We start from the raw sequence: 26748 nt of genomic DNA, 5'->3' as shown, positions 1-26748 counted from the left end.
TAACTATTGGTGGGATCCAGGCGAGCAACGGATGAGAATTGGATTGCCAGTGACGGTGAAACTCTTAGCAAGACGAGACAATGCGAATGCGCCGACTGCAAACAATTCGATGCGCTCAAGTATGAAATGTGAAGTGAGAATGAGAATCAATTCATTCAATGGTCGGAGCCAAGCGGAGGAGGAGGAGAGGTTCTTGGTAATGAAATAATGATGGAAGGGCGGTGAAGGACTTTACTAATTGGGAAGGTTTCCCCACGCGTCTCGGCGAGTCGGAGAGCTCCAATTGCTGGGCTTTCTGACTAAGCGGCCCGGCTGATTGGCCCAGCAAAGCCGTCCTCTTGTATTGCCCTAAAATCTAACAGGCCTGACAGCAAAGCGACAAGCAAGTTCGCAGCAGAACATACAAGAAGATGGGTCTCTGGATAGGCTGTTGACTGCGGCACATGCTCATGCACGTAATGCGTAAGCAAGCCTCATGCAGATGGACACAAGACGTAAACAGCCATTCGCTTTAGACTGGTTACCCTCCGCCATCCTTTTGACCGCAGACATACCCAACTCGGAAATACATAACCGTTTATTCTCTATGGCTCCCCGGTAAAAGGTAGAGCTGACACTATAGTATGCCGGACCAATCCGTAGGACATACGTATTCGTGTTCTATGGACGTCCTGGTCCGACTGGACGGGGAGCACCGAGCTTGCGGACCTCCGGGATATTGTACAACGATTTCAAGTCCGCCCCGTGGCCGAAAGTAGCATTTATCATCACCATAGAAACATGCCTAGGTATTTGGGCCACTACCAGAAGGGCATTAACCCTAAAAATGACTTTTTATATATACACAAATCGAACCGATACTAACAAGCTGCTTGCACCTAACCATGTTGAGTGACATATATCCATACAAAAACAAGTGGACAATCCGATGGACGCTATCAATCATCACGTCTTCTTTGTTTTGCTCTTAACCCGCGCAACCAGTTTCTTCAAATCTATGTCATCCGCTGCGTCGCCGGACTTCGAAGCCTTCTTTTGCTTTTTCGTCGTCTCGGTCGGTACATCGTCATCCGCGCCACGTACTCGCCGACGTTTTCGGCCTTCTTCCAGGAGCGCCTTCATTCCTGAGGTAGGTTTGAACTTGGGGTTCGTAGGGTCAATGGCAAATTCGTGGCTTTCATAAAGGCTGGCAAAACGAGGATCTGCAACATCCACTTGGAAATCATCACCCGCAACGTGCTCCTGCTCTTGCTTGGATTTTCCCTTCTTGCCCTTCTTACGGGCTTTCTTCTCTGCTTTTTCTATCTCGTTCATGTCGAAATGAGACATCCCCGCCGATTGGTCATCAACCATGAGAAGTTCGAGCTCAGCACGCTTTGCAGCGGCAGCTGCTTCTTCAGCTGCCTTTTCTTCGCGCTTCCTGCGTCTTTCTTCTTTGCGTTGGGAGTTCTTGGCCTTGCTCTCAGGTTCATCAAAGAATGGATCATTGAACCCAAGGTCTTCTTCGGCAGCTTTATTTTCAGCTCCTTCAGCTTTAGCATCTCCAGTTGCTTCTGCCTTCTTCTTCAACTTTTCCTTTCTCTGTTTCTTGCGCTCTCTCTGTTTGCGAATATACTTCTCCACTGTGGTCTCCTCGATTTCCGGTTCGTTCTCAAAGACAGACTCCCGAGCTGGCTCACCAGCTAGGCCCGATGTGAAAGTGATCTCCATATCCCCAACGGGTCCTTTTGATTTAGATGGAGCGGCAGGCTCGTCACCTAATCCAAGAAGTGTCCGCATTCGTTGTCGTTCTGCTTCTTTCTTTGATATACTCGATGATTTGCTAGCAGTAGTGGCGTCGACAACTTCTACTTGTTCTTCACCTTCATCATCGGAGGTATCACTTGCCAGGTAAGCCTTTAGATCATTCTCTTCAATCTCTTTTCGTCCACCCTTGAAAGCTTTAGCTTGAGCATCCTTTCGAGCTTTATCATCGGCGTCCCACGTGAGCTTGACTCTACTATGCTGAAGTGCGTCTGTCACGAAGTCGGTGGGTTTATAACCGTCAGGTATACGATCACACTGTTCTCGCGGTTTGTCGTCGCTGAAGTCTGTATCATCAGGCACAAACCGTAGGTCAAAGAAATTGGCGCTAGAAAGATATTCCGTGCCATCAACGGCATCATAAACTTGTTTGGCGGTTTCCTTCGAAGAGAACTCAATAATCGCGTAGAAATAACGTAACCTCTCCAGCTGATACTGTCGTAGTTGTGTAGTGTTAAATTCTGCACCTTCATCCTCCTTCAAGATCGACTTTTTAATGGCTTCTTCCTCCTCTTCAGAGTCTTCGGGTTCTTCATAGTCCTCATCGTCCTCTGATTCAGACTTGGATGCGAAAATTTCCTTAGGTGGACCTTCCAATTCTTCTCTTTCCATCCTCTCTTTACCGAATTCACTTGGATAAATTGTAACCCTCTTTATACGACCGCCGGTTGTGAAACTCGAGAAGACCGCCATTAAGTCTTCAGCCCGGATATTGTCCCAATCAAGGTTGACAACCGCGATTCGATTCGTCACCTCTCCCAATGGAACATCTGATTGCTGTTTATCAGGAAATTCGACCTCTGCTGCTGTATAATCCGCCTCCTCTTCATCCTCCTCGTCGCTCGAAGATTCTTCAGAAGATGAAGATTCGGAGAATCCGCCATCACGTGCTGGATCATAGTCTCTCTGATTCGCCTTTTCTAATTCTTTCATGATCTCTTCGTCATCGTCAACGCTAACCTGAGATGCGTTGCCGGCGTCCTCATCTTCGAACTGGTAAAATTTCTCGAGCTGCTTTTTGGTATCGTCTCGCTTCAGTTTGCGACCATATCGATCTACTGCGGCGTTCCTGGAGAAATCCTTGTCTCGCAGCATGTGCGAGAAACGTTTGTCGAGTTTGACATGGGTGTGACGTTTGCTGGGTAAGCGATATCGAGGATCATTTTGGATGTTTGCAAAACGCTTGTCGGCTGTGGAAGACTCGGGGTTAATTGACGTTCCGCGTAAAAAAGTGTAACGAGGTCAATACTTACTGATTATCGCATCAGCATTAGTTTGACTGCCGCGCTTTGCTTTTTTGCTAGAAGAATCGGCCATTTTGACCGGTCTTGACGAGCGATAAAGAGGATAGAGAAAAAGTCTCGCCTGTGCGGCCCCAGAAAAGAAAACAAAAAGAGTAGTTTTTTTTTAAAAAAAAAAAATCGAAGAAATAGCCCTTCTAAAGTAAATGTGCAATCGGACAATTCTTAGTTTAGTTAGGAAATAGTTGGGAACTCTTCTATCAAATGTTCAAAGGTCGAGGATATTTTTTTGAATGTGGCTCGTGCACTTATCGCTGATGCGCCGGCGCGCCGCGCTGGCCAATCAGAGAAAATGCTCTACAACATAGCAAGAAAAAGTACTCCGTACTTGGGAACGAAGTGAGATATAAATGAGATTCAAATGCTATGCTATATACTCTATAAACCGTTAATCGCATGAAATGTATGTCTTATCTACAATCACTCCTTCGTTGAGGTACGGGAATCAACACCCAAAGTACCTCTGCTCCATCCATCGTGGCTCCTCTTCTTCTTCAATTCGTCCAACCACAACCTTGATCTCGGGGTATACAGCTGTGAGTCGTTGCAAACCCCATTTACCTGCAGCACACGTAACAAACACTATTCTGTGCTCCTCAACGCCATGATCAATTAACACTCGTACTGCCATCAATGCGGCACCACCAGTAGCCATCTGAGGGTCAAGGAGGAGCACAGTAGAGTGCGTCTCGATCTTAGGAGGCAGCTTGAGATAATGAAGCTCGGGGGCTGACATTTGCTTGTTCATCTGAATGAGAACTCTTCCAGTAATGCAGTCAGGTATGGTACGTTTCAGGGCTGTTTCTAAACATGAACCACCCCTCAAAATGGCTACTGCAGAGACCGTGCCGGCAGGTTGTACACCGTGATATATCTCGTTTTTTGGTGTTTTGACAATGGCAGAGGCATAGTCCATACAATCAAGAGCCCTACACACGTCTAGTCAGTATTGGGATATGATTATAGTGTAATTCCATTACCTTTCAATCAGTAATGACGCTAGTCGATCGAAATAGAATACGAAATCAACTTGTTCGGTGGCCGGGTCCTGTAGAATGGTATGCATCCCCACGAGTTGGGGAGTGGGTTTTACGATAAACACATTCGGTGAAAGCTCCTCGTCAGCCGCTAGTGCTCGCAGCTTTTTTAGATCAGAGCTGTGCTTCTCGGATTTCTCATCGAGTCGTCTTCTGATATGCTCAACCACCATTCCTGCAACGAATTAGTTGGTGTACATCAACCGAGCGCGTTTCTTGAATTGAGTGATTACCGATAGCCGTTTTGTTCTCTATCCCTCTTGGAATAATGATATCTGGAGAGCTTCAGTCTAAGATGTTCAACAAGTCTCTCCCCTTCACGTAGGACGAACCAGATATTTGTCGTTGCGGCTCAACGTATTTTGTGTAAGAAGGCTTGACAAATGCAAACCATTGCTTGATGATGCCTTCAATGTCTCTTCCGCGTTCTTTAACGTCGCGTAGGACTATGCGCTGAGTGTTAGTAAGAACAAATGAAGTCGATGAGGAGAGATCAACATACTTCTCCGACCGAGACATACGTCCATATCAGCCTCGACGAAGATCTTGAGCAATATTAGCCGGACATTGCCAATAATCTCACCACAATTTCTGAAGCCATGACAGAAGTTACTGATATATGGAACTAGAATCATACCTTGGCGTCGAGAAGCTCGTTGATTCTAGGATCATGCAACGCCAGAATACCTTCAAGGATAAGCACATGAGGAGAATACAACGGAGTTGTCTCCTTTTGACGTTGATGTTCCTTGAATGAGTAAACCGGTATATTTGCCCTCTTGCTATTGGTACCCTCCAGTAAGCCTACATCGACTACGTGAAGTTGAAAGTAAGTAATTGTTTAGACTTACCCCTGCTTTAGATCTCTCAGAGTCTGAACCAGTGCATCAAAATCAAGTGACTCGGGACAATCAAAGTCATACTCGTTCCGATGTGCTCTCGCATGGTCCTCCGGACTCAAAGACTTATAAAAAGAGTCCTGAAACATTTCTTGGTTAGCAACTGTCAGTGACGAAACTTAGACACGTGACACTTTACCATCACTAAAAGAACCACCCATGGGAGATTAAGGGATCTTATGATCTCCATTGCAACGGAAGTCTTGCCAGAGCCAGAGCTACCAGCAATTCCTATAATACTCAGGTCCTCCCATGGTGGGGAATAACCCTGCTTGAGGTTGGTCGCTGTTGAGTAGATGGGCGGACGAGACTCCATGGCGTCGAGCAATGATAAGTAACTTTGAGCTTGTCGAGAGACGTTCTGGCGTGAAAATCAGGGCCAGGCTAGTGAGACAATGATCCTATACACAGATCATGCATTGCCGTTAGCCCAATAAAGCTTTTTCGAGCACGCCCATGATATAGAAGCTTGAGAATCTGAAGTCTTCAAAATCTGGTGGAGCACAGATACAGAAGAGACCCTCTGACACTTTACCAAAACCGGCAAGCTCCAGCGTCTTTCTGTGAGGCACCAAGGCACCTAGGCCATGAGGCTAGTCCCGCAAGGCAGCACTAGCCAGCCAATCACGATCTTGGAAAAGCTCCGGCCAGGTACTCGGGCCGACTCTCGTGCCGGCCTCAACAGTTGCCTTTTTCCAACCTCTCGCTTGTCCGTCTTCTCTCTTTTTCCTCATCTTAATTTTCCCTTCCACCATTCACGCGTCAACGTCGTTTTGGTAGCCACATGGCTTCTGGTTCGACGTTAATACAAGCGTCACAGTTATTTTTCTCCCGTCAATGATATCTTATACTCTCCCAAACACGTTGTGCAAGTCATGACCTCCGCTAACATAGTAGGTTCCTTCGCTGTTCTGAATGACGTCTGAACCGAAGTTTCTGACATCTTGCAGATGTCTTCAACACCTCCAAGCAGTACGCTATCATGGCATCGTTTTGAGCGAAAGGTTGACGAGGTCAGACCATCAAAGGCGTGAGTTTTTTCCGCTGTCCCTTTCACACTATTGCTGTTCATATGATGTGTCAAAAATCAAGTTGGGAATCTCTCCGAAAACCCCTTGTAGAAAACATATTAACTTGTGTTACTGATCTCATAAGCTCATTCAAACGCATTTTTCATGAATATTGAAAGAACATTTGACTGACTTGCTTGAATAGTGAGATTAACTACCTCGTCATGGACTATCTCGTCACAAATGGCTATCCAGCAGCAGCAAAGCGCTTTGCTGTTGAGGCCAATATCCAACTGAGAGTTGATATCGAGTCTATACAAGAACGAGTAGAGATTCGCAGTGCAATCCACTCGGGAGACATTCAGACAGCCATTGAGAAAATCAATGAATTAAGCCCTCAGGTAAGACAAGCTGGCGTATTTCTACACCATTCCGTACCTTCTATTTTGCTATGATTATACCAGTTTCATGCACCACTCATATACCCTTCGGGGTGTTGATGATAAAAACTCATCTTCAGTCCTCAGTATGAGCAACATAGAATGTATCCTTACGGACATTTCATCATTATTATTCCCACCTCATATCTTACATTGATCTCGTGCTGATCTTCATCTTGACAGATACTAGACGAGGATCCTTCTCTTCATTTTTCGCTGCTTCGTTTGCAGCTTGTAGAACTAATCCGCAGATGCACCTCGACACCCGATGCAGATATCACACCTGCACTGGAGTTCGCAACATCTCAGCTTGCTCCACGTGCGCCTACGAATCCTCAATTTCTTGAAGATCTCGAACGCACATTAGCACTCTTGATTTTCCCATCGGAGAACTTGAATCCCTCGTTGGCCACTCTCCTACAACCAAGCTTGCGTAAAGACATCGCTACACAGGTCAACGAAGCCATCCTAAAGAACCAGGGTGCTCGTAAACAAGCTCGCTTACGCAACCTGGTCAAGCTTCGCGCTTGGGCAGAGCAAAAAGCCAGAGAGACCAAAGTCACTGGACTTCCGGACCATATCAATATTGGCCTTTGCCATGATAAACAGCAAGGCGGAAATGACCACGCCAATGGTAATCCCGACGATGCTATCATGACCAACAATGGAGACATTGATCCCATGATTGCCTGATGTCGTCCTAGGGGCTGGGCATCCTACGGCTCAGGACTCTCTTATTCTTATATAATGTAAACGAATTTGTTCTATAGTGATTAGCGTGGCGTTGGGGATTGATTTATTTGATACACATTTTAGCATTCTCAACATTAGATTTGGAATGGCACAATATTTTCTTACTTTGGTTATTGCCTTGACTTGTATCGTAACCCATCAATCCATACGAAAATCTATGGTTGAAGATATTCTGTAAAGATAGGGTACAAAGCATGAAAGAAAAGAAAATTATGTATCGTTCCGGGTTATCTACAAACACCTTTCCGAGTAATATTCAGCAACGACATTCGAACAAAAGAAAATAGCCACAAGATGAAAAAGGAAAGCAAGTCATACAATCGTCTAAAAGCTCATGATATCTATTACAAGAAACAACATCAGATATATTCATCATAAAGGTCATCGAGGGTAAGATGAAAAAAAGGAAACATACCTCTACCAAAAAATGCCCTCTTCGTCCAGTCCATCGCCAACAGCGCGCGAGTCCTCAAACTAACACTCTGCGAGAAATAGATACTTCGCCATAAATACACCGCCAACAGACCACCGCCGAAATTCAATCCATTGAAATCAAAGATCGCTGCGTTTCCGATATATGCCAAGCTACCCAGATGTTTGTAGCTGAATGCTTTGTATACTGCCTCATCGAGATCGCCGTAGTCGATTTCGTTAGCCCGCATGCCGGGTAGGGCTTTGGCGATGTGGTTGAATTTCCGTCCCAGGTATTCACCTTGTTGATTGGCACGCTGAGCTGTGGCGGGTAACGATGTTAGTTTCGAGTCGATTTGCATCAATAGTTCGTGTAATTCGTCAAAGTCGAGGGTACCGGAATGGTCACGGTCGTATTCTTGGAATAGTCGATCAAGACGTCGGAGATGGTTTGCGGCTTGCGGGAATCGCTTCTTGACTCGGTCTGCTACACTACGCCATTCGCTGAAAGTGAGGTGAACTTTTTCGGGGTCTTTGCCCTTTTCCCATGCGATTGTGCGAAGGAAGGTGACCATGTGGTCGGCAATGTTGTTTTGGACTGTTGCGCAGTCGCCAATAGCGTATACATCACCTAGGGGGGCTCCGATCAATCGAAGATGAGTGTCGGTTTCCAAGGCATGCTTGTTGTTTTGTTGTTCAAGTTTCTTAGCAAGCTTTTGAGCGAAGCCGGTTTGCGCTGTGTAATTATCAGGTCAGCCGCTGTATGATTTCAAAGAACGTGGTGTAAACTTACACACTCCAGTCGACCACAAACAAAAACCCATGGGTATCTCCTTTGTTACAGTCTTGCCATCCTCCTGTTGTGTGAAGAGAATCTTATCAGGATGAACCTCCTTGACTCGGGAGTTTGTCAAGACCTCAACAGAGTCATGTGCAAATCGTGACTACCGCAGAAGTTAGAGCAAGAATCATCAAATGGGTTTCGGCATACATACTTCGGCATATTTTGAAAGAGCCTCATCATATGTATTCAAAATGTGGCTTCGGCTCTGAATAACATGAACGGATATTTCGTTTCGCAGAATTTTGGGGAAGTTCTTTCTCAGATCTTCATTGAGCAAATCGTAGAGCTCCGCGGCAAACTCTACACCAGTTGGTCCACCACCGCAGACAACGAATGAAAGCAGCCTTTTGCGCTCTTCATCCGATGTTGTCGGTAGGCATGCGAGTTCCAAGTTATCTGTGACCTTGTTCTTGATTTTCCGTGCATCGTCGATGGATTTGAGCATGTGACAGTTCTCCAAACCTTTGACACCATGCGGGTTCGTTGTTGAGCCTAGATACATCGCAGAGTTAGCTGATGTCGAAACAGTTTCTCAATCTGAGCAAAACGTACCAACAGCAATGACAAGTTTGTCGTATGGAAGATAAAAATGTTTTTTAACGCCATTGGCATCCACTTGGGAAACCTCTACCAACTTGGAAGAGAAATCAACATCCTCAGCTTCCGCCTTCAAGAAATGGCCGCGAAGACGATGAACGATACGTCGCACCGGTTCCACAAGTGACTTCAAACTCAATGTTCCCACAGTTGCTGACGGTAACATAGGCGTAAACAAGAAATAGTTCACCGGGGATACAACAGTAACGTGATAATCTCCCGGGTTCAAGGTCTTGAGCAGTGCGATACTTCCCCAACCAGTACCCAAGACAACCAACTTGGGCTTATCGCGCTGCGCCTGCATAGCTTCACTATCTTCATCATCAACCAGGACCTCCGCTATAGGTAAATTCTTTGGCCCTCCTCGTTTCGGATTAAGCGCCAATTCCGACACTGGTACATCCTCCATACTAGGATCTTCGGTATAAGTGGTGTAATCATAGAGGAAAATACCGGCAACCACCGCTCCACCACCAATTATCAAGAATCCCAAGTATGTAAAGCCATGGTATATGAACCGAAGCACGGGATGGCGCCATATAAAAGCTTTCAATCCCGATACTGATATGGTATGCGCATAGCGGATGAGCGGGGTAGATATGTGCTTGGTTGACTTCTGTAATATTGATGAAGGTTGAAGATGACGGAATGATATGGGTCGGCGTGGAATACTTCTTAAGATCTGATGGCGTTGGAGTCTGGTGGATGGACGCGAAAACAACGATGCACCAGCGCCCTGAGCCAGGTGCCTCATCAGGGCAGTCTGCATCTGCGCGGTGAGGAGACTATGCGAGTAAGACGCTCAGAATACAAACATAATAACTCAATAAAACCATAATAGAGCAATTGTGAAGAAGAGGAAGTCTTTGCTTTATGTGTAGGTACAGGAAAACATCGTCTAGGTCAAGGGACAGGGAAAAAGGCACGGAATGATGATGTAGCTATTTTGGTATACTCTGCGTCAGCCAATCGCAGGCACGGGTGGCCTGAGGCGACGTCATTGTCCCGTCGAAACGGCACTTCGGCACGTGAATCTAGTTAGCCTTTATCAATGGCTTCCGATCAATCCGTGAGCTTACTCTGTCAGGAGACTTCATTCAAGTTGTTGTAAGATTAGGGCTATGCAGACCCAATTGGGGCATCTATGCTGGTGAAAATACCTATAATACACAGTAAAAAGGATCAAATAGAGAAGATATCCTCAAGGAAAATATTGGGACCAATAAATAGAGCTCAAAAAATATACAGGCTCGAAAAGAAAAATGATGGAAAAGATCAGAGTCCAGGAGTATCCGTTTTTACCCAGCCTTAGAACGCCTCATGAAAGGTAGCCAGCCAAGTCATATAGAGATAAAAGTAACCGCCAAGCTCTAAAAGTACTGATTCAGAAAATAAAAGAATCCACCGTCTCAGAACTCTGCCGTTTCTTGCTGCCAACCGGCCGACCTCTAGGCCGTTTTGCAGGCGTGCCGCCATTGACAGAACTCTTTCGTTTCATCGGTTTGCTGCCATTAACTTCTCTGGGATCATCATCTGCAGGTGCATCCAGATCATCTAGCTCCGCGTCTTCGTCTTCGCCGTTGGGAACCTTTAGTTCGTCGTCAATGGAGAGTAGAGTAGCAAAGGATCGACATTGCTGCAACATATTCTCCTCGCTGTCAAGGCATGCCATGGTGTTGGATATAGCTTCCCAGTAGCGGTCTCCTGTAATACCATGAACTTTTGTCGGGGCCTTGTTAAGCTCTTTGATGTTGGCTTTATTCTCACTGTGTTTCATACCATACGTGATACCATACTGTCTGCGCAGATGGGTCCTTGTTTCCCAGAGTATACATAAGATGGCGGCTGCGGTCGCAAGTTGTCGCAAGAGATAGGGTTTAACCGTATGTTGGGGAGGTCGTACCACTGTGCCAGTCATAACTTGATCTGGCAATCCCTGCATTATAGGCTGCTCCATAGGCTGCGCAGTGGGAACGTCCAATTGAGGAGGAAATACTTCCGTCTCGATAGCATGTGCAACGATGGTACCAGTGGCTGAAACAATTCTCTCCATGCAAGTAATCGTTGGTACCAATTCGGCCAACTGGGCGTAATCAAAGAAAGCAAGATTTTGGCAGATAAACCTTGCCAGGAGAAGATGCTCAGGGGGGCTGCCTGTAACATCCAAAGTCTTTAATTCAAATTTGACTCTCGAGCAAAGATTAGCAAGGAACTTCTTCTGGTACTTGCTGTTGCTAATCTTGATAATGTCGAAAAGAGGAGCGAGTTTTGCGGTGTATGGCCGAGGCAATGCTCCATTCGAATCGCCAACAATGTCCCGTTGATAGAAAAAGGCATCTTGAATAGCTCGCATATATTCCCGCTCGAACATCGATTCGTACTGTTGGTGCAGCATTTTATGTGTATCATACGCTATCTTCGCAATGGCAGGAATAGTCGATGTCTCTAGCGAGACCAATACGCCAGCACACTCCTTGGGATGCACAAGACCCTGACGATTGATACTCGATATCAGTTCAATAGCGGTCAGTGCGTACGCGTCCTGGCTAGAGTGAGCGATACGAAGCATATCGTGCAAAAAATGCTGGGCTATAAGTGCTGCTGCGCCATCATTGTCACTAGCCTTCAGCGATCCACCCAGTCTTGTTGTCGCCTCCGGGTCGGTATTTTCGGCCTGCGGTTGAACAAGCTTTTCTTGCTTGCCTTCGTGGATTGCAAAGAACTCGGAAAAGGCTCGAAGAATGATGTTATGAAGACCAGCGTTATCCTCTTTGAAAATAGATGATATCACCGTCCTAGGCGCTTCCCTACTAAACTGCGCCGGCCAAGATTGACAAATTGAGCCTAAGCTCTCAAGTGCCATTGTTCTCAATTCGAGTGGTTGATCTTGGTGCACAAACGGCAAGATAAAATCAACAAGAAGACCGGCGACAGAACCTCCCTTCCACGTAGGAAAAGCCTTCTTGAAATGAGGTTCAAACTTTTCAAGGTCACAATGCCGTCCTACACAACCGGCAATACGTATGTAGCTCCGAGCTCGATTCAGTAAATCGGCCTTACTGCTATCGGAAAGATCAACGCCTTTCGCTTGACTGATACCCTTCAACACGGAGATCGTAAGCTTAACCAGTCTGTCTGTATTTTGAAGAACTCCGTTAATGGTCCAGAGACACGCCATAACTTCGTTCAACTCAGACCTGGCAAGCTTTGCCACACTTTTGAACAGATCATTTTGCACTTCTTTCAGAAAGGTGTTATGAGCAGAGGAGATATAAGGAAGAACGCAACGATAAATCACGACCACAGAACGGAAAATGAACAGGTCGTCCGCTGTGATAAGGTGTCCGATATATGGATGGAGGGCTTGAAGCTGCTCCGGGTTGAACAGCTTAGCACTGGATTTTGCAAAAACTGTAATCGTCTGCAGAAGCGCTTGATGATCTTGCTTTTCCAATGAACCAGGGTCGTCAATAAGTCGCTCAAACATGTTCGCCACCATCGCTTTGCACACCTTGAAAGTTTGACTAGTTGCTTTGGAGTTTTCAGAAATAACTTTTTTCACAAATGAGCCTAACCCCTCTGCCGCAGTCTCACTGCGTTGTACTAAGCTGATTATAAGAGAAGTCTGTTCCGCTAGTGCAACTTTGGATTTGGGAGCATCCTGCAGGTTGTCAATCGATGTGACAAATGGTGTGAACCAGATCTCTTCAATGGTCTGCTGAGCCTGAACGACCACAGCCTCCTCAAAATCACTCGTCCTTTGAAGTAGGCTATCGAGTATAGCAAGTTTCAGGTCCTTGCGCATGGTTTTGAAATAAATGTCTTTCAGTAACGTTATGCAACGTTTCCGCACTCCAGCTGTAGCATCGGCAGCACAAGCGAGAATAGCCCGGCAGCCTTCTTCTTCGAGTGCCGGTTTAAGTCCGATACATTTTGCGATTAGGGAGAGCGCCGAGTCGCGAACCATGGGCGAAGCATCAGCGGCACATCTAAGCACAACACGCATGACTGATGAGTCACGATCTAGTAGACTTGGGTCTTTTTCGAGCATAGTAATAACACTCTTCAAGCTACGGCTTCGGACTTTGGCCTGGTCACTGGTAATCGAGTTCAGCAGGACCTTGAAGATCGTATCGAATGCTTTCGAAAAGCCCATGTTTAAAACTGTCAGAATGTATGCAAACTTTCCGTGAGCTGCTGGGATCTTGCCATAGTGGCTGTAATTCAATCAGTCATGTTACACATCAACGGTATACTCGAGCAACTTACGTGTTTGTCTCCAACCACTTCGGGTCCGATAACAGTTTGGGGAAAATAGACAGCAACTCGTCAACACTCCTATCTTGTTGAACAACCACGCTTCTATCTTCCGAGTCGTAGTATGTGGACGAGACAGTCTTAGCCCACTGGACTATGTAATACCCCCGAGCACTGGTAAGTTGCCAGTTATCAAGGTCTCTGTCCTGAAGGTACTCCAATGTGATGCGGTAGGGACCATCTGCGGAAATTAAATCCTGAATATGTAGAGCGTGACTTATGTGGTCTTCATAGAGTTGGCGGAGATACTGGGTTATTTTGTTGTCTGCATCTTCCATCGAACGAATCAGATGTTGAGCAGCAGTTGTGAGATCGGAGATACCGGAACCCATCCAACCGAGCAATTCAAGGGCCATATTTTTGGCAGTCGATGAACTCTTGTCAAGCTCAGCAATACTTATCATATGAGACGCGAGAATACGAAGCAGTAATTCGGCAGCTGGCCAATCGGTCGAACCCAGGATACTGATCAAGTCCTCTGTGAAAAGATCCAGTATATTTCGATAAGGTTGATCGCCGTTTTTTGTTGAGGTCATTGCCCGTTGTACGATAAATTTGATGATGTACTGAGCGCTCCGGACCGCATTGTCGTAGAGCTCGTTTACTCGGCTTGTGAGCCGTTCCAAGGACAATTTGAAAGAATCTTCATCTTCAGAATCGCTTTCTTCGTCTTCATCCTTGACATCGATATCATCTTTGTCCTCATCGGCACCATTACTTGCAAGATGATGACGTCTAGCTCTGGATTTTTTGGATTTGGGGATGTCCAGAGCGGTCGTTTGCACTAACTGTATGACAAGAGCCGTTAGCAGCTGAATGGCTTTACCATCTATCAGTTTGAATTGCCGAGCGTTTTGGCGAGTCGACGGCAGCTTCTCCAATGACACCAAGATCTCGTCGAGGATGAAAGGGCGTTGAGCGGGATAGCGTGAAAAGATTTTAGCGAGAACGTCCATTGCTGCGCGGCGCACGGATTCAAATTTCTGGAATCCAACAGCAGAGTCTTTGTCATTGTGCGCATTCTCGACGAAAATCAGCTTAGTTGCTAAGAATTCAGTGGACGTAATGACGCTTTCAGAAACGTCTATTAATGAAAGGAAGTTCGCCAGGAGGTTCATCACCTTGCTGGTTTGATGAAGTAGAGCACTGAAGATCTTCTTCTCTCGAGAGACAAGTTCGAAAAGCCTCTTCCCTTCATCGACAGGGCGGACCTCCACTGCAGGGATGATACATTGATCAAACAATATCGTCAAGACATTCGGTATAGCTTGCAATATGTCCTCGGGACAAAGATCTCGCTCTGAGCGTCGGCAAGACATGGTTTGAAGAAGTGTACCAATGGCGAGAAGTGTGTTGTGTAGGTCCTCCAATTTCTGGATCCAAAGATGAGTGTCTGCATCGTTCAAAGAGTCGTCTAAGCGTAAATCCAGGACTTGCGCGGCCACTATGGGGTTCTCGCAGATTTTCTGGAGCCGGTTAAGGTATTCAGAAGGGATGTCGTGCAATCGTCCAAAGCTTGCAACTTTCTGTAAAGACTTTTGGAGTTTACCATGACTCTCAGGACCAAGGATAGTTCCGCGGACCTCCAAGACATTGGCGACCCTGAACATGGAACCTGAATTTTGGCCGAGGGCAGCGGATGAGGTATCTGGTTCGAGCTGGTCTTCCGCTTCGAATATCTCTTGCATGAAATCCTGCAGCTTCAACAGAGCGGCATCCGCTTCTTCCTTTTGGTCCTTGAGCCTCAGACTCGTAGCATAGTTCTCCACCTCAGCATTCAGTTTTCGCTTTTTAGCAGCACCTTGGTCGACCACTGAACGGGAGGTCCCTGGAGAACCGAAGGGTGGGATGACAACAGCAGGTTGAAGAATTTTTCCTGGTGTCATTATAGCATTAGTATGGCTGCTTGCTGCTCAACGGGGGAAGGTGGAAGGGGGGAATGGATGACAGGGAAGGAAGGAGCTACCTGGAGTTTGTAAACCTGATGGCGGCAACTTGGTTTCCGGGTCTGCACCAGTCAGCTTACTCTCACTTCGATCAGAACATCAGAGAAGCTCACAATCAAACGCTATATCGCTTCCGTCCAGTACCATTTTGGCAAACGGGCTTAGACCGCTAGTAAGTACTGATCGGCCATCACGTTGAGATTGTTTCTTGACCTGATCCAAGCCCGATGCAAACCGGAATTTGCTACACCGAGAGAAGCACTTATCAGTAACGAGACAGCGGCTATTCGCTTCTTGACGTATACGTACAACTCTGACCGTCTATCCGAGCTTAAATGTTCATTCAGAAGCTTTCCATATACTGCCGTGAATCGAGGAGACTTTTCGGTTCCTGCCTGTACTTCCGTGTCCAAGTCCTGTATCAATTTACGAGCGACCGATCGCGAATATGCAGGGAGGGTGGTCGAAGATTGTCCGGTGACATCGGGGCGAGTTATTGAATCTTTCATCCATAAGTAAGAGTAGAGCGAGAGAGTAATGAGACGGGAGGACTTACCTAGACCGAACACGGGCGCAGTGCTCATAGGAGAAAATTGCAAGGCTTCATCTACCAGTAGCGGGCGCGTTACAGGCTGGCGCATCCCATTAGGGACGCCGTTGGAGGTACCATCATGGAAGTGATTCTGAGGCTGCCCCAGCCCACCGATGACCACCTGGACTGCTGGAAAACGACCCTGATCCATGACGCTTTGCTGCTTCCCAGGGCGGGATTCCTGATCGGAAAATTGGTTCAACCATACAGTGATGGCATCTGGCGAGCACTCTTTAGGAATCAAAGGAAAGTCGTTCGGATTAAGTCCATGACAGGGATGTCGACGAAGCGTTCAGTTTCTCTTTTGGATCTCCCAGTCTGTTCGCGATGCGATTTGCCCGCCAGATTATATTGGCTCCACTCCAGGCTAGCACACTAAGAGACCCGCCGCTAAGCCGTATTGAGAGCATGGGCTCTAAATTTCTCAAGCCCAAAGAGAAACATTTTTTGTCTTCGTTGCGCTTCACCCAGCTTCATTTTCTTTCTCGGGTTGCATCGCCTTGCCATTATTACCATACTTTTCTTGAGATAGCACATAGCACTTATATCATCATGTCAGCGATTGGCTCACTCATCTTCTGCACTGACTGTGGAAACCTCCTGCAAGAGAGTACCGGGTCTCCAGATGCTATTCTAGTTTGCGAAGCATGCGGTGCAAAGAACAAAGGTAAAAAGACTGTTAGAAAAGGGGGGTTTACATACACGGTTCTAAATATCTACCCTTACTCTAGACATCCTTCCTCAGACCATCGTCTCCGAGTCCAAACCAAATGCCTTCCCTTCAGCCCTACGAGCGAAAAGGTCTGCTCTGCAGACATTGACTGCCGCAGACCGAACTATGGAAGCTGTCACCCAATACACATGTGCCGAGTGTGGACGAAAAGAGATGTTCTTTACTACTGCGCAATTGCGTAGTGCTGACGAGGGAACCACTGTGTTCTATCGATGCGTTTGTGGCTACAAGTATGTATGCCTCAGCTTGAGATTTTTGAGCCTATCTAACTTCCATGTGCTTTTAGGGAAACCGTCAACAATTAGTATATATACAACTTTTTCCTTTCTCAAACCATATGCTCTTTTCGCGGAAGCATAAAATATCAAGCTCCAGGATCGTTTCGAATAGCAAACCAACGCCGTTTCAAGAAAGTCATCGATGAGATAATTTGGAAGGAAGGACAACATCAAGCTACAGTAGTCTCGGGAAGCAAGGCATACTCCTTGTCTCCATTTTTCTCATACTCCGCCATGTCAAGCGCCACAATAATGCTGTCCCTCACAACCTGCTCGGGGTCGTTCAAAAATTGCTTCAGCGTCTCTTCAACGCCTTCTTCGTCACCAAGACTTCCAAGGGCCTCTGCAGCCTCATGGCGTACCATACCCATCTCATTCAAGTCGCTTAATGTCGATGTAAGACTCGGTATGGAAGCAGGATGGCACAATTGGCCGAAAACAAATGCAATTTCGTGACGGAATAGGGCGGACGGGTCTTTTAAACCTTTGGATAGAACATTGATCGCGGGAACAGCGGTGGGTAGGTCGGGTGGTGAGGCAAGGTCTCGTAAGGCGAACATGGCTCGGTATCTTTTGAAGAGAGGAAGTTTGGTGTCTAGCAATGTACTCTCCAGTTCAGGGATAGATGGCTCCTTCGCAGCTTGCGGGAGCGGCGGTGCAGGATCGATTGATGCAAAGTCACTATATCCATGTTAATCAACCCCCATCCTGGGCACAGATCCATAAATAAAAAAAGTACAAACCTGGGTCTAATCTTCTCATTCTTCTTCTCTTCTGATATCTCCCACAAAATCCTATCAACCGCAATATCGCATGTTTCCCGCACCACTTCCGGCTCATTCTTATCATCCCTCAATTCTTTCAATAGCGCCAAACTATCCTCAAATCCCAACGCACCTAGTGCCTCTGCCGCTTCATGTCGACACATGGTATCCTCTCCCTTATCTTTTAGAACATGAAGCAAATGAGGGACTGCATCGGCTTTCTTGGATTGTCCCAGGCAATAGGCTAGCTCGTGCTTCAAGAGGGCCGATGGGGATGTGAATGCCGCCGCTATGGCTTCGATAGCGGGAACGGTTTGCTCGGTTGGAGGGTTCAGACAGGCGACATATTTGAGTGAGAATAGAGCGCGAAATCTGCGAGCGAGAGGCTCTGTTTCGGAGGTTAATGTCTTGCGCAAGGCGGCGACAGTGGCGTGAGAAACTTCGGCCATATTAGTGTTTACGAGGTGGTAGAATCTCAGGTTGAATTTTCAATGAGTAGCCTGGATTCCTAGGAGCAGACTCGTAACGAAGTAAACCAAATGTGAAATGAAGGAACCAATAAAATGAGACGTCGTTGCAGGAACGATCAATGCTCAAAATTTTTTTAGATCTTATCAGCGATTGATAGTGGCGGGTATCAACAGGCGTGGCGGGGTCTTTGTCTCTAACTGTTTGTGACCCTCCTTTAACTGACATCTTTCAACAGTCAATTCATTGAACCTTTTGTAGTCAATTTTACAGGCCTCGATCCTTACTGCACGTTCCACTTCTTTGCCAAACGGTTGAAGCATACGTGGGATTTCAATATATGAGCTTTAGACCTTGAGTCTCAACCCTTGCTACGAATATATAACCGCAATTTCAAATGCGGCAGATGTGACTCTTTGGTCAATCAACTTGGATGTATGAAGATACTTGCTGAACCAAGAGACTATATAACTCGCCCGGAATTGATATCCATTCATCTGGGAAAATAGTAATAACCAAAAACTTCATTTCTCAAGTCACCTTCAATACCAATGAAGGCTTTCGCCCGCAAGACATAACAGTGGAAACCGACATGCCTACCTAACCATCCATGATCCGTTGACCTTCCAAGGATATCGTATCCTTATCAGTTGTACCTCTCCATCTGTCATTCCTAGGCGAGTAAATGTCGACAAGGTGACTGGAGCGCTCAGCAGCATGCCAGGCGAATCACCCCCCCTCAACGACAGCAATAATATCAGAGCCAGTCGAGATAAGCAAGCGATGCGCGATCAGTTGTGCCCTCTGAGAAAAATTTCCAAATATACACTATATGAGCTCATCCGTCTTCCCATTGATGTTGCTGGTTGCTTAAGCCTCAGGAATAGAGGCTACCTGTAGTCATGTTGCGGCGAGCAGCCTTGGAAGCCTTGCGACTATGTACAGCGAGAAATTAGAAACGGTGAAACTGCCCTAGTATTGGACTTTTGTCCTTAAAAGGCAGGCTTGAATTGTTTCCACGATAATCAATGATGCCGGATTCTTTTGACCGCTATGGGCCTTTGGACTTGGTTGATTAGTCCGTATCTCGAGGCTATTACGATGAATCCCTAGGAAATCCTGGCTAAAATTTTCCATAGTGTTACAAAGAAGAGATCTGCAATCTTATTATTGACATAGATCTGCAATATCCAAGTAAACAGAAAGAACTGGATTGATGAAACTGCTCGATATATACAATACAACAAGACCCTCTATTTGGTTCGGATGTGCTTGAGCTTCTTGGGCTCGTGCATGAAATTATTGGCGTATGCCTTGGGAACGAACTTGCGCTCATTGGGCTCCTGAACAAAGTATTCGTATCCTTGCTTCTGCGCAAACAGAATGGCGTCTTCCTTGGACTTGAAGTTGATGTGAGTACCCTGCATGAAATCACCGGAGGATTGCCAGCCCATGAGCGGATTCTCCCATCTGTGGCCCTTTCCTAGAACATCCCAATCCATTCGCCAATGGTGACTGTGCCAAGTTCCAGACTGGGTCGCGGGCTTCGAAGGTTTATAGATTCTGAGAGATTGGTATAAGCTTCCTGCCTTTCTTAACAATCAGCGCTTCTAGGGAATTTACCTGACAGTTCGTGCTTGCAAATCGGTTGGTGCGCCGGACAGAACAGCAGCAGCTACAGCATCGCCTGGCTCACTACCATCCATGACCCGCCTCGGAACTGGAGAGAAAGTCCTGACGTACAATTAGCACGGATCCTCACTGGAACAGATCGGTAGCACATACGAGGTAGCATGATCAATAGTCGCATCGTAATCTGGCTGATGATGAGCCATTGCTTCTCCGGGACCTTCCTTTCTGATCAAGGAGCTATCCTTGGGTGGTGTAGTCGGAGCATCGGCAGGGCTGGTTTTTACTGAACCGTCGGTGGGTGATGAGAAGAAACGAGCATTGACGGGTTGAGCAATTCGCACAGCCCGAAGCTGAGCGACACTGCGAGCTCTAATGAACGACATGGTGAATCGCGAAGCGGTACGCTGGTGTGAAGGAAGTTGGTTTGTGCTCTCTACAAGATGATGTTCAACTTTCCCGGCGGCAAGTGGCTGGTGCAGCCGTGATTACATAAGTGTGGCTAGTGATGCCCGGAACGCTAACTCGCCGGGATGTCGGGTAGAACTTCGCTTTCTTCCTTAACCGTTCCTCACCGTCATCAAGTGTAGGATTATCGTCACATTCGAGGTATGCAATCGTGCCGGACACAATTCAACCATCGCACTTAGTCAATTACGCATAGCTGACTGAGTCTTAGACTAGCAAACATGAGCTACATCACTCGCCGGGCTCTGTCCACCCTCATCCCTCCCAAGGTATGTCAACCGCCAGCGTTCTTCTAAAGTCAATTGAAACTTATTGCTGACTCTGAACTGTTAGATTGCATCGCCAAATGTGAGTTGAACATACACCACTCTTTCCTCTTCCTCGTCCAAAGTCCTTGACTGGCCCGTTACGAATTGCGTATCAAATAGCCACCATCCCGACGCTTTACTATGGATTTTGCGACTCTGGAATGTTCGTAAATATTGACGATTATACAGGCTATTGGTGCCGCCCAGGATGCTGCTCGCATGGAGCGTGTAGTTGGCTTCTATGCTGGTCTGCCCCGTGGTCCCGCTCCTGCTCCCAAGCCCTCCGGATTCCTTGAGCGCTACCAGGCTCGTTACTTCAACGGAAAGAACGCTTCCGGCATGCGTAAGTCGAATTACATCATGTTTGAAAAGGAATATATACTGATAGGTTCAACTTAGCCCTCGTTCACGTCATTGGAACCATGTTGGTTGTCGGCTACAGCATGGAGTACTACTTCCACTTGCGTAAGTTTGCTTCAATTCCTTACTTCCGTCCTCTTGGAATCTGACTTTGCGGTCAGGCCACCACAAGAACCACCCTCACTAGTCCGATTTCCTAAAAGGAAAATAGTGGGCGCGGAGGAAGCTGTACATATATTTGTGAAACAAGAATTCAAGATGTCGACCTACAGAAAGAAAATGCCTCTGCCAGTGTAAACTAGAGTGACGCGGCTTATGCATGGAACTTTTCCTCGTTTCATTTGTCATAGTGTCTCAACAAAGTGTTTTATTATTCAATTCTCCAACCGTCTCACATATGTCTTCCAAGAGAAACCCTCGGACATTATTCGTTGCGCCCTATAGTAGTAAACGTACTGGAAGAAATTCAATTCAATGTGTCTTGCTTGTAACCATCGCTCGAAGGAAAGGATTAATGTGTGAAACAAGACCGTGCTGGGCATTGTGATGGTGAACCAATGTTACTCTGTATTCAACTGTTAAAAAGGACAACCGATTATGCCGCGGTGGACCGCCTTTCAGCCTTGCTGGCGAATTAGCCTGAGGCTTGCCAGTGGGCACTTGCCATGTCGTCGCCCGGCTAACCCAAAGCGGCCACAGCAGCCTTCAACCCCGATTACATGCTGCTCTCCGGTAACCCTCTAACATCATCTGTCTTCAGACACAACAAGGTATCGCACCAAGGGGATCCAGCTTGAAGGCTATCACCCAGGAGCAGCAATATTTGGTGGTGCTTGATTCCGACTGAACAGACATTACCTGGATTTTAAATCTGTTGTTCCGGTATACTACGAAGGATAACAGTGCACCTTTGGAAGGGCACCCGCTCAGTTTCTCATCACAACACCGTGGCAGCCTCCATTATTTGACGGTTAGCGTTCCTCTTTCGCGCTAAACGACCTTCTTTTACATATTATTGTTATATTTCTATTTAATCGACATGCTTTTTGGACTTATTCGCTACCTTGATACTGACTATTTTATTCTGAAAATCTAGCATTGCATATTGGTATGGCAGAGCAGACCAGTCACGATGTGGTAAACCAAACCCGGTCGGGCGGCGAGCCTTCGTCTTCCGACGTTCCTGCGAGCAAAAAAGACAAGTACACTGCTGAAGGGGGCGAGGGGAGGATTACCAAAATCGAATTCAACTTTGAAGGCAAATCATCCAATATGGAACAATCCCAGCGTAACACAAGAACGACGGATACAAGCGAGGCGGAGAATTCTTCTGGTGAAGGAAGCAAGGTGAGACACAAAAGCGAATTACAGCATGAATGAAAGAGTTCTCATACTTGACAGGATACTGGTAGAAATGGGTCAGCCGCTGTGGCGACGAGAGCGTTGGAATTGAACGGAGTAGCATCTATGTCGGATGGTGGTGAGGATGGTGGCTCTCTCGGCGGTTCGGATACAGATACCAGTCGTAATGATGGCCGACAACATCTCCGTACCAGTTCGATGAAGAAACCAACCGCTTTCAAACCCGTGTCGTTTGCGAAATTTTCAGTGCCCAAGGCGCCTGGAACCTCGGCGGCCCCGAAACTCGGTGAGAAACGTATGTCTTGTCATGATCTAACTCCTTAAAAAAGATGCTGACGCTACCTTAGCGACTCTCTCGGTGACACCGTTAAGTGCCTCACCACAGCCTTCTACACGACCCCGTTTGGTAGCGAAGACGACGAGTGGATTGGGATCGTCATCGAAACATACGGCAGCTGGTTTAAAAGGACCTTCAAGTGGACCAGATGCGAGCCAAGTCTGGAATAAAAACAGGCGTAAGTAAGACCTTTATGGTTTGCGAAATATGCTAAGTCTGAGTACAGCCGCTCAACCGCCGCCTACGAAGCATCTAACAGATGAAGAACTAAAGCAACAGTACGGCATTCACATGACGTCTCGAATTCAAGAAGATGGAAATGGGACGGAATCCAAGTGGGCGGATATCGATGATGACGAGGACGATTGGGCGCCAGAAACCATTGAATGGAACGACGGAACGAAGATCAAACTTACGCATACCGAAAATTCCCAGTCCTCACCACAAGAGATTCGAGATCGCACTGATGCAAAGGAAGCAGCAATACCAGCACAGCTACCTGCTCAGGATAGTACAAAAGTTCTTTACCCCAAAACGTCCACTACCGTTGGACCGAACGCAACAGTCCTCCGTTTGGGAGCGAACGCGGAAAGGCAGCAACAACAGGCGAAGGCAGTGATTGCCTCAAAGTCAGGATCTGATAAGCCTACTTTGACAACGAAATCCCCAGCACCTGTTCCAATGAAGTCTCCATGGGCTCCTTTACCCCCTGTTGAAAAGGTCTCTCCGGTAAACCCTCCAGTTCAAACCGTGCAAAGCCACCATGCCCCTCGTTTTCAGGCTAGAGAACAGGCAATTCCTGACAAGAACATACCTGCGCGCGAAATAGCAGCTGATGACTTCAATCGGTCGTGGAGGGAGGGTCAATCGAATGTTCCGCGAGAACTTTTTAACTCCCAGTCTGGCAGATATGAACCAGTGCCAGATACGCGTAAGGGTTCCGTGCGCGATGCTCATATGCGCCCGGCGACTGTCCTACAGCGGCCTGGTAATCACGAAGTGGGGAGCCATCCAGAGCCATCTGCTGCCTTTCAGACATACAGATCGAGCCACCAAGAGCCTGGCCATTGGGGTCGTCGACGTGCTTCGTCAAATGTTAGTGGCGGTAGCGGGAGCTATGGGCGCCGTATGTCAATTGGGCGACCAGATAGTCAAGTAAAATTTAATGAAGGAAGACGGGGTTCCCAGGTCAATGGAGTTGTAGAGAACTCGGTCTCACCAAGCGAAACAATTCATTCGAAAGATTTCATGCCACCTGAACACTCCGCACACCAACCATCCTCAAATCAGACATGGCAACCAAAAATGAGCACTTATACTCCTCCTGGTACGCAGCCAGGAGGCAAACCTATGACTTCGGACGAAGTCAACCGGGACTCTAACCAAGCTTCTGCTGAAGATGTTATTCTTATGCAACAGCGAATTATGAAAGAGAAGCGTTTGGAAGCTCGTCAGCGGAGATTAGAGCAAGAACAGAAGGAGGAAGCTGCACGCCGAGAACGTATTCGCCTGAAGCTCGAAGCTTTAGGACCTGCTCCTGGGAAAGAGAAGGAGACCCCAAAGGTCGAAGAGCGGCCGGAAGCAACGACAGCACTAAGTAAGGGATTTCCCAAAGATCAGCTTGCAACGACCGGTGCACAAAATACCGTACAATCTCCACCGAAACCTCCTGTTCCTGAACCTAGCGGAGAGCCGAAACAATATGGAATGATGAGGGTTCATCATCCTGAATCAGTTAAAAAATTAGTCGCAGCCAATGAGCGAGCCACTGAGAAGCCGTCGACCACTTCAATGATGAGCCAACGCAGCATTTCCCCATCGCGTGACGTGAAACATGAGACGGTCAAGACCAACGGAGTTTTGCAGGACGAATCGTTATTGTCCAAAGATCAAAACATTGATATGCCCACATTGGAAGAAAAAGACTCACAATGGAGAGGCAATCAAACTTCATACACTCCTTGGGGAGCCGGGACTAAACTTAGTGCCCACTCTTCTCCTAGTTCTAATATGTGGAAGCCGCTCAGCAGCGATAAGACCCTTGGCAATGGCACTTTTGACCGCAATCTGGCTGCGTTCTCACATGATCTCTCTCTCCGTGGACCTGTTGGTTTAACTGAGCCTCCCCCTATTGGTTCATTACCAAACATGGATAAAAATGCTGGGTCGCAGCCATTTGTCGGTGCGAGACTTGCACCAGAGCACAAGCAGTCACTAGCCCAGTCCGATAGCACTCATGCACCATATGAACCTTTCCAACCTATTGGTCGCCCGCGGCCCATTGGTCCTCCTAATTCCCAGCATAGCCCCTGGCAAGCTGATGCGCGTCGGACTGTTCAGGCAGCGACCTCAGCTTGGGGTAACTTCCACTCGGTCGCATCGAAGCAGGAGGCTGAAGCAAATGCTAAATTTCACCGAGAATTTGAAGCCATGCGCGACGAGCCCCCCGCCTCCCTCAACGTCACCTTCTCTGAGACTTGGCGTCAGGTGCGGTCTGGAGACCAAGTAGGCCAAAGGGAGGTGATTGACGTGGTGAAAGCTACTAAAGCCACAGGTCCTTTACAAGCTCTCCATGGATTTGATGCTCCTATAGACAGTCTACCATTCCCAGAGGCTCATCCCCGGCCGTTTAGCGGTGTCCCCAACCGCGGATCTCGCTTTTTCCCTACGATTACGGAGCCGTACCGAGTCAGTGTTGCTGTGGATGATGGACGACCTCGGAGCCCATCACCACCTCCTCCTGAGGCATATTCGACGCACCCTGCATATAGTGGTGATGCTCATCGACCTCTGGTTAATTTACCTATCCCCAAACCAATAGTTCGCTTACCGCCAAAGATTAGCCAGCTACCTCCGAAGCCACCGACGTTTGCTTCTATGGCGGCGACGCAGTTGCGACCGCCGCAGCCCGTGATGAGCGCAACTTCTTGGCAGGATCGTATCAATGGGCTCTTTGGCAAGGCAACTCCAGAGAAGAAGCATATTCTGGCAGTTGCTTCTGCAACCAAGGAGCCACTAGACGTTCAGTCGCATTTACATCCAGCAGCTGTTTCGTTTCCTCAAACTAGAGGAGTCGGTGCTAAAAATGCCGAATTGGTAACCTCTAAAGAAGTTGAGGAAGAAGAAGCTATTTTTGAAGACCGGGAAGCAGGTTCTCTGCCAGTTGTTCGTGTACCCGTTATGGCACCGCCTAATGCATGGCACGCAGCCCTCCCGCCGCCAGCACGTCTTCGGCCCAAGGTTCTTAGACCGATGCAGGTTCACAGCGTTGAACCATTCGCTTTAGAATTCCCCAAAAAGGATGTGTCTGGGAATTGGCAAATCGTCGTCCATATTCCGGGGTGCGATAATGTAGCTTCTGTCGCTTTATTGAAAAAGCTTTTTCTTACTTCTTCGCGACCGAAAGGAAACACCACTTTTCGTACTCGCAAAAGCGCCAAACCAAGGGAACCGGGGGCAAAGTACAATGGCTCACATAACAACAAACGACAGGGCTCGTCTTCTGACACAACCAGAAGTGGCGAAGGGAATTCCCATGCTTCGGGCAACTAACTGACACAAATCTATCGTCTCCTCAAGCAAGACACTGTCGACAGCACTGGCTTTATTGTGAAGAAGTCAGACCATCTTTTGTGATGTTGTACTGGTCTTGTGTGTTGTGCAATAGCGTCGTCTTTTGAAACTCGCTTCGGACGCTCAAATTTCCTTCTATTGACGCTCAATTTATCCCGTACCTTTCTCCCATCTCCCTCCCTGAACAACGATTTCCCGTGCTAAGGACTCCAGTGAGGGTTTTCTCAACAATATCAGCTTTGACAAGCATAGTATACAGTATTGTGAGGAGCTCACTGGGCCTAAAGCTCATCATCCTTAACTTTTTATTACCTTTTACCCTCCATGTCTTAACTTTCTTCTTTCATACCTGGCTTGTGATTTTTATTTTTGTTTCAAGGCTCGGCATACAATAACACTGCCTTCCCTCCCCTTCCAGTGCTACAGCAATATTGTACGCTCTGTTCATATTATGTACCTTAAGTGGAATGACGCATGCTAATGGATGATTCACTCGGAAATGGATTGAAAACATTGAC

At 47.2% G+C, this 26748-nt stretch overlaps 10 protein-coding genes across 10 annotated transcripts, besides 1 other annotated feature; 4 read left to right on the top strand and 6 right to left on the bottom strand.

Annotated features, from left to right (window-relative positions):
• Window positions 1–945: 945 nt before the first annotated feature.
• TSTA_092230 (pre-rRNA processing protein Esf1, putative) lies at window positions 946–3120 on the bottom strand (the record flags this gene model as incomplete). Its single annotated transcript, XM_002478899.1, has 2 exons — window positions 946–2993; window positions 3057–3120. 2 exons carry the CDS (start codon window positions 3118–3120, stop codon window positions 946–948), a joined length of 2112 nt encoding a protein of 703 aa, XP_002478944.1.
• Window positions 3121–3203: 83 nt separating this feature from the next.
• Window positions 3204–3225: a sequence feature (AT_rich).
• A 324-nt stretch (window positions 3226–3549) lies between these two features.
• TSTA_092220 (uridine kinase, putative) lies at window positions 3550–5356 on the bottom strand (the record flags this gene model as incomplete). Its single annotated transcript, XM_002478898.1, has 8 exons — window positions 3550–4033; window positions 4085–4316; window positions 4375–4416; window positions 4474–4587; window positions 4644–4686; window positions 4779–4923; window positions 4993–5120; window positions 5180–5356. 8 exons carry the CDS (start codon window positions 5354–5356, stop codon window positions 3550–3552), a joined length of 1365 nt encoding a protein of 454 aa, XP_002478943.1.
• A 634-nt stretch (window positions 5357–5990) lies between these two features.
• Window positions 5991–7183, top strand: TSTA_092210 (uncharacterized protein; the record flags this gene model as incomplete). The annotated part of the gene is made up of 3 exons (XM_002478897.1): window positions 5991–6070; window positions 6256–6451; window positions 6674–7183. 3 exons carry the CDS (start codon window positions 5991–5993, stop codon window positions 7181–7183), a joined length of 786 nt encoding a protein of 261 aa, XP_002478942.1.
• A 419-nt stretch (window positions 7184–7602) lies between these two features.
• Window positions 7603–9864, bottom strand: TSTA_092200 (NADH-ubiquinone oxidoreductase 64 kDa subunit, putative; the record flags this gene model as incomplete). Its single annotated transcript, XM_002478896.1, has 4 exons — window positions 7603–8390; window positions 8448–8598; window positions 8650–8990; window positions 9051–9864. 4 exons carry the CDS (start codon window positions 9862–9864, stop codon window positions 7603–7605), a joined length of 2094 nt encoding a protein of 697 aa, XP_002478941.1.
• Window positions 9865–10479: 615 nt separating this feature from the next.
• TSTA_092190 (sister chromatid cohesion protein Mis4, putative) lies at window positions 10480–16101 on the bottom strand (the record flags this gene model as incomplete). Its single annotated transcript, XM_002478895.1, has 6 exons — window positions 10480–13312; window positions 13365–15288; window positions 15379–15420; window positions 15472–15602; window positions 15668–15860; window positions 15915–16101. The coding sequence occupies 6 exons, from the start codon at window positions 16099–16101 to the stop codon at window positions 10480–10482; spliced, it is 5310 nt and encodes a 1769-aa protein (XP_002478940.1).
• Window positions 16102–16502: 401 nt separating this feature from the next.
• On the top strand, window positions 16503–16988 carry TSTA_092180 (DNA-directed RNA polymerase I 13.1 kDa polypeptide, putative; the record flags this gene model as incomplete). The annotated part of the gene is made up of 3 exons (XM_002478894.1): window positions 16503–16617; window positions 16682–16913; window positions 16970–16988. 3 exons carry the CDS (start codon window positions 16503–16505, stop codon window positions 16986–16988), a joined length of 366 nt encoding a protein of 121 aa, XP_002478939.1.
• A 143-nt stretch (window positions 16989–17131) lies between these two features.
• TSTA_092170 (HEAT repeat protein) lies at window positions 17132–18174 on the bottom strand (the record flags this gene model as incomplete). Its single annotated transcript, XM_002478893.1, has 2 exons — window positions 17132–17642; window positions 17705–18174. The coding sequence occupies 2 exons, from the start codon at window positions 18172–18174 to the stop codon at window positions 17132–17134; spliced, it is 981 nt and encodes a 326-aa protein (XP_002478938.1).
• Window positions 18175–19446: 1272 nt separating this feature from the next.
• On the bottom strand, window positions 19447–20208 carry TSTA_092160 (NADH-ubiquinone oxidoreductase 18 kDa subunit, putative; the record flags this gene model as incomplete). The annotated part of the gene is made up of 3 exons (XM_002478892.1): window positions 19447–19756; window positions 19817–19927; window positions 19979–20208. 3 exons carry the CDS (start codon window positions 20206–20208, stop codon window positions 19447–19449), a joined length of 651 nt encoding a protein of 216 aa, XP_002478937.1.
• Window positions 20209–20511: 303 nt separating this feature from the next.
• Window positions 20512–21107, top strand: TSTA_092150 (mitochondrial F1F0 ATP synthase subunit F (Atp17), putative; the record flags this gene model as incomplete). The annotated part of the gene is made up of 3 exons (XM_002478891.1): window positions 20512–20559; window positions 20788–20941; window positions 20998–21107. 3 exons carry the CDS (start codon window positions 20512–20514, stop codon window positions 21105–21107), a joined length of 312 nt encoding a protein of 103 aa, XP_002478936.1.
• Window positions 21108–22068: 961 nt separating this feature from the next.
• On the top strand, window positions 22069–26209 carry TSTA_092140 (uncharacterized protein; the record flags this gene model as incomplete). Its single annotated transcript, XM_002478890.1, has 4 exons — window positions 22069–22305; window positions 22360–22606; window positions 22650–22835; window positions 22884–26209. 4 exons carry the CDS (start codon window positions 22069–22071, stop codon window positions 26207–26209), a joined length of 3996 nt encoding a protein of 1331 aa, XP_002478935.1.
• Between the last annotated feature and the right edge of the window lie 539 nt (window positions 26210–26748).

The sequence above is a fragment of the Talaromyces stipitatus genome, genomic scaffold (assembly GCF_000003125.1).
Source record: "Talaromyces stipitatus ATCC 10500 scf_1105507295527 genomic scaffold, whole genome shotgun sequence".
Taxonomy (NCBI): Eukaryota; Fungi; Ascomycota; class Eurotiomycetes; order Eurotiales; family Trichocomaceae; genus Talaromyces; species Talaromyces stipitatus.
This window is presented reverse-complemented; position numbering and strand designations above follow the sequence as displayed.